Source organism: Ursus americanus, chromosome 4 (genome assembly GCF_024610735.1).
Source record: "Ursus americanus isolate L20-20 chromosome 4, mUrsAme1.1.p, whole genome shotgun sequence".
NCBI lineage: Eukaryota > Metazoa > Chordata > Mammalia > Carnivora > Ursidae > Ursus > Ursus americanus.
The window spans coordinates 21639145-21645825 of record NC_142130.1 but is presented as its reverse complement, the minus strand read 5'-3'; the positions used below and the strand labels follow the sequence as shown (position 1 = coordinate 21645825).

At 46.2% G+C, this 6681-nt stretch overlaps 1 protein-coding gene across 1 annotated transcript; it reads left to right on the top strand.

Annotated features, from left to right (window-relative positions):
- Positions 1–2050: 2050 nt before the first annotated feature.
- MAGEF1 (MAGE family member F1) lies at positions 2051–3833 on the top strand. The gene has a single exon (XM_045776679.2). It carries the CDS (start codon positions 2327–2329, stop codon positions 3302–3304), a length of 978 nt encoding a protein of 325 aa, XP_045632635.1. The 5' UTR covers positions 2051–2326; the 3' UTR covers positions 3305–3833.
- Positions 3834–6681: the final 2848 nt, after the last annotated feature.

Below are 6681 nucleotides of genomic sequence, written 5' to 3'. Positions count from 1 at the left end.
GAGATCTAGGTTCTCGTCTCCGGTCCAGCTCTTAACAGATGATTGGTTTGAGACAGGTGATTTCTGTGACTATTTTCCCATTTGTAAAATGAGGGTAATAACACTTTCTTAATAGGGATTTGTGAGGATGAAATTATATTGTACACAGAATGTTTCACACAATGGAAACTAGTAACAGCCTCAAGCTAGAGTGTAATAAACATCCTTCTGCTTCATTCACACGCTTAGAAAAACTGAACGTGTGTTTTTCTAAGTCAGAAACTATAAGTGGGTATACATTTTCAGAAGTTTTTGAAGTGAAGAGCTCATGATTACATCTAGAAAAATCTGACTGTCAGATATTTACTTAAAATAAATGTTATTTCCTGTCAAAAAAAAAGTCTTTCGTCATTTATTCAGTGACAATTATATACTGAGTGCTGACTCTGAGGGGTTCTTCAAGAGTTAAAGACATAGCCTTAGCTTTTAGGATGTTTGATTTTGGAGGATAATAAGATAAGCACAAAAATAATTATAATACAAAGCAGAGTATGGTCAATAATAATAATTAACATCTATTAATATAGTGGTTAAGAGCATGGTCTTTTGAGTCATATTATATGGTTCAAATTTCAGTCATGTGATGTTGAGGAAGTTACTTAACCTCTTTCTGTGTTACTTCACTTATAAAATGGGGATAATAATACTACTTATCTGGCAGGGCTGTTATAACTAGATGAGTTAATACATGTAAATAACTTAGCACAGTATCAGCACATTAAAATATGCAATAATTAATAGCTAACATTTATTGAAGACTCAATATGTGCTGAGCACTGTGTTAAATACTTTACATGCATTACTTCACATAATCTCCATAATATTACTGCTATTATATACATTTTACTGATAAGGTAACTGAGGCGCAGGGAGTTTAGGTAACTTGCCCAAGATTACATAGCTAGCAAATAGCAAATGTCATAGGAAAGATCTATAAAATGAGGATGATGATTAACAGTACCTTAATGAGAATTAAACTAATATTTGAAAAGTGGTTAGAACAGAGCCTAGTACATAATAAGGTCTATATAAGTGGATGTTAAATAAATGTAAATTGCTACAGTGATTCAGAGATGGCAGTAAATAACTTCCATGCATGGAGATTAAGGAAGGCTTTGGAATGGTGAATTTAAGCTGAGCCCTGAAATGGGGAGGGGGGGGGAGAGGGAGGAAGCAAGGAAGAAAAAAGGAGGGAAGGAGGGAAAGTGAGAAGGAGAGAGAAGAAAGAACTGGGGGTATGCAAAAAGGGAAAAAGTAATGGGAGTAGTTAAGTTTGATTAGGTCAAAGAATCTCCCCTTTTCTCCAATCAGTCACTATTTCTGACAGCTATATTCTCCTTTCACCCCTGTAGAATCTGCTATCATCTCCCCCTCATCCTCCATTTTACAGTATTTATGGAGAGCCTGTAGGTGCCAGGCACTGTTCTAGGCGCTGCAGATACACCAATGAACAAGACATGCCAAGTTTCAGTTCCTATTCTGCACTATAATAAGATTCCAAACTGGATTCCCAACTTTTGGTCGTCCCTACTTCCAATCCATCCTCCACACTGCCACCAAAGAGACTGTAAAGATAGAGATCTGGTCCGGACACTCCCTTGCTTAAACTCCCAGTAGTAGTTTCCCATCGTGTTTAGACTAAATTTCCATCTCCCTAGTATCCTGTGCAAAGTTCTTCACTGATTGGCCCTCACAGCCCTATCTCCCAGCCTTTACCTCCCTGCACTCTGTATTTGAGCCAGTAAAATCACTCAAAATCCTAGATACACACACTTAAAATAAGCACTTGCTGAAAAAACGTGGCTAGAACGCCATCCCTATTTCAACCTTGTCCATGGAAACACTTTCCATTCTGCATGCCTCGGATGAGAAAGCCCTGGTTATTTACCTTCCTCCAGCTCTGGAGCCTAAGGCAGCGCTGAGGGCACACCTCCCACCGCCCCTGCCTGCAAACGCAAACCCTGAGGGAGCCGGAAGGGGCGGAGCTTCGCGTGGGCCCGGGGCCACCATCTTGGCTGAGCTGGCCGGAAGTGGCCCGGCGAACCGGCGCGCTGGCGTACAGAGGCTGTGCCGGGACGCTGCGCAGGTCTTCGGCGCCGGCGGCATTGCGGCAACGGTCCCGAGTCCTCTGCAGTGCAGCCCAGCATCCCGAGAAAGCCCCCTCTGACCTCTCTCCTAGTCCTCCTCCCGCGGCCCCAGGCTCTGTCCCGCCCCTCCGCCGGGGTTTGCGCAGCGGCTTGCATACCGCTTGGCCCGTGTACGCGCTCTGCACCTGCCTGCCCGAAACATGTTGCAGAAACCCGAGAGCGAGGCTCTCCCCATCCTTCAGGCCGAGGGGGAGAAGGATGGCGGCCGTGACGGTGAGACCCAGGCCCTGACCGCCTCTCAGAAAGAGGTCCCGAGCCCACTCCTGCAGGAGACCCCCAAGGAGGATCTTGGCGCCCGGAGGGAGGAGGGGGCTGCAGAGTCCGCCCTCACCCCAAAAGGCGTGAGGACCTTGGCAGCCAAAGCCTTGGCCCGGCGCAGGGCCTACCGCCGTCTGGATCGGACGGTGGCCGAGCTGGTGCAGTTCCTGCTGGTGAAGGACAAGAAGAAGAGTCCCATCACTCGCTCCGAGATGGTGAAATACGTAATCGGAGACTTGAAGGATCTGTTTCCTGAGATCATCGCAAGGGCCGCAGAGCATCTGCGGTATGTTTTTGGTTTCGAGCTGAAACAGTTTGGCCGCAAGCACCACACTTACATCCTGATCAACAAACTAAAACCTCTTGAGGAAGAAGAGGAGGAGGAGGAGGAGGATCTGGGAGGAGATGGCCCCAGATTGGGTCTGTTAATAATGATCTTGGGCCTTATCTACATGAAAGGTAATAGTGCCAGGGAGACACAGGTCTGGGAGATGCTACGTCGGTTGGGGGTGCGCCCCTCAAAGTATCATTTCCTCTTCGGGTACCCGAAGAGGCTTGTTATGGAAGATTTTGTGCAGCAGCGATACCTCAATTACAGGCAGGTGCCTCACACCAATCCGCCGGAATGTGAATTCTCTTGGGGTCCCCGGAGCAACCTGGAAATCAGCAAGATGAAAGTCCTGGGGTTCGTGGCCAAACTCCATAAGAAAGAACCCCAGCATTGGCCAGTGCAGTACCGTGAGGCCCTGGCAGATGAGGCCGACAGAGCCAGAGCCAAGGCCAGGGCTGAGGCCAGTATGAGAGCTAGGGCCAGGGCCAGGGCCAGTGCCAGTGAGAGGGCTGGTATCGGCCCCTGGTGAGGGCTGGTGGAAGAGTGGCCAGCGGGGTCCTCCTGCTTACGAAAAAGCTACTGTCTGAGTCATAAGTAGTGTCGTTGGGGGTAGGTTGTTAATTAGAAGTTGTATTTGTGTAACTAGGATTTAGGTTTTGTATCTTGCTATGTTTTGTTACATTTTACATACTGTTAAATTGATGTTTATAAATGAGATTGGTCTACTTTTTCCTGTAGGGTTTTGTTGTAGAGTTTGGCTGGTTTTATAAAATGGATCGAAAACTTGACATTTTGTTCTGTGATCTTGAACAAATGACGCAGCACTATAATGCTGTATGTTAATGGATTCAAGGACCTCAGCAGTGTGATCATCTGGTACCATGAAAAAAATAGCTGATTGGTGTCTAGCTTCCCAGTGCTTTTTGTCTATATTGTATAAAGAAAAAAGACTGACCTGTACCTCTATTTGTTAGCTATTATAGTATCTAGAGAAAAATGAAAATACAATAAATTAGAATTATACCCTGGTACTCTTAATAAATTAAACATTTGCTGAGCATCTTCTTTTGTGTGGTGTTTGGGGCATTGGGGGATAGAATGCTGAACAAGATAAAGGTCCTACATCTTGGAACTGGAGATGAAGAAAATAAACCAGAAATTACAGAGCAGCAAGTTGAAGGCTGCAGAGGAACCACTAACCCAGCTGGACTGATTGGGTGAGGCTTGCCTGAAATTACCTTTAGTCAGACTTGGGGGGGGGGGCATGTAGAGGGGAGGGAAAGGAAAGTTGGGGTGGGAAATGGTATTGGGAATAACATGGTATTGGGCACAGGTGCCCCTCAATAACATAGGAAGAAGACTTGATTCATGGCAGAGCTGGAAAACACCCTACCCTTGCCAGGGCTCTTATTCCAGAACAACTCATTCCACTGCACAGTGATGATGACTGTTAGCATTGTGGTCCCCTCCATGTCCCTTCTCTCAACCTCTTTCTACCAAAGCTGTCAGAGACCAAATACTGTAACAACTCAGGAACGCTATGTCCTGTGGGTGGAGGGTACATGTCATGTCCCCTACTATCGAGAAATTGTGCTTCAAGATTTCTCCCCTGGCACTAGGCAGCCTCGGGCCCTCATCCCTGTTTCTACCTGCTGCTTTCCACCTGACACTCCCATTTGGAGGAGACTTGTAAGGCATCGCTCACATTCTTAACTAGTCATGAAGGGCCATCCACGTGAGCAGCCCGAGCCTCCGTGATACCTGCCACTTGCGCCCTGGGGATGCATCCTATGGAAAAGCTATAGAATAATAGGGAAAGTGGTAACCAAACCAGAGATGGGTGTAGAGGGGACTGTGAAACTACCCCCACCCCGCAGCTGCCAAATACGGAAGAGCTGCTTTTCTACATTTTACTGCCAGTTTTTTCCTGCTTTCAGCTGTGTTCAGATAACATTTCTGAGTATGTTAAGGTTGGTGTGGAATACAAATAAATACTTTGGGACACAGGCCCAGGGATCCAGCAAACCAGACTGCGACTGAAGCTGTATGCTTATGGGCAAACAAAAGTTTACTAATGAATTATTCATGACTTCTTGCAGTCTATAATTCATTAAACCAACAAATCCTGAGTGTCCACTATATGCCAAGGACCTCGCTGAGTCCCAAAGATGAACGTGGGAAGACTGCCTTTACCTGCAAGGAACAGTAACAGTGATCATTTCTCACACTTGGATTTTCTCACCAGCAATGTGTATACCGGAGGGTCAGATTCCTCGTGATTTGCCTGTGGTCACTAGGTCAGCCAAAGGCAGCACCGAGACTAGAACCCAAGTCCCTGGTCCTCAGTCTAGTATGTTTCATTTTAGCACATTGTTCCCCATTCCTGGCTTCTAATTTGTTGTGTGTGATCACAATTCCAAACCACAAGCAGGGCCTGTATAATTATCTTCAGTTGCCACTGCTGTCCTTGTGTCTGTGAAATAGCACGGACTACTCCGTTTTACCTGTACCAGACACGACTCCGCTGAAATTCGGATGTGTTAACACCTAGCAAAGACAGGACTACTAACAGCACCATTTATTACACATCCACTATAGGCCAAAGGCATTTCCCCCCTGCTTTTCACAACCGCATTGCAAAGTAGGTATTACTAAACACCTCCATTTTATAGATGTTAAAGACAGCGATTCTTGCCATGTACTTAATCCCTAAGAGAAGCCAGCTTTTTTATGCTTTACATATCTTTTGATGATTTTTATAACGATTTTACAAGGTAGATAATCTGTTCCATTTTGCACAAGCAAAGAGAGTCAGGAAAGCTGGAAAGGTCTCACAGATAGTGTACAGCAAGGATTGGAACCGAAGTCTGAATCAAAAGCTTGACTTTTCACTTTTTTCCATTTCCTTCTTTGTGGGAATCTTTCCAGACTTGGGTCATCTGTCTCTGAACTCAAGTTCTTTTCTTTAAACCCTGCTGTCTCCTGGAGATACAAACAAGTACTGTGTAGCCAGGCTAATTATGACAAAACGCTGGCCTGCAGGAGGGTCAAAAGGAAGCTTAAATCAAGTTGCAAATCCTCTGCGAACACTGATTCCAGCTCTTCTACTGTCTCCCCAGTGTGCTCAGAGTGCTGATTCCGTGTAGATTGTGTCTCTTTGCTCAAACTCGGCATGTTTCACACTTTATAGGCCATGTTGCCTCAGTCTACTTTAGTCTGTTCTCTCCGCTAAGCCTCAAGTGAAGACCTCCATGCTGTGGAACAATCGAATAACACTTGCAGGCCTGCGAATATGATTCCCAACGTTGTTTCCACATGGTATAAAGGGCTGCCAGAACTCGTACCCTTGCCTCAGCATGAAAGACCTCCAATGTTACCAATGTCATTGTCAGCTTCTCAGAAGTACTCAAAGTTTGGCCTCTGGGCCCATGTATAGAGCAGACATTGGCCATGGTGAGGGCAAGACACGACGGATGTCTCCTGTTGCTTATGGTCATTCACGTGAGGGAGAAAAATGGCCTGGATCCCCTCTCTCATCCTCCTTCAGGCACAAGCAGAACTAGTGTGTGCTGGGTGAAACACGGGGCGAGGAGAGCAGGGCATTGCTGTTGGGGGAGTGGAGACAGATGGATGCCTTCAAACCATACTTATTATATGACAACTAGGAAGCAACACCAGTAAAGGAAATATCCTTGAAAATGGTGAATCCGGTCTTGGCCAATGGGAAGTTCCCAGTTCAGCCACAGCCTCTGCAGACATCCTGACACTCACCAGAGTGGGGACTTTGGACCCACTGGAACTGGGAGAATGGGTGTTTGGAAACAGGCTCAGGTTGATTACAGCCCCAGCATGGAGCTGGCACACAAGGCTCCAGAGGGGGCAGGCAGCTCATTTATAGCCCCTGGA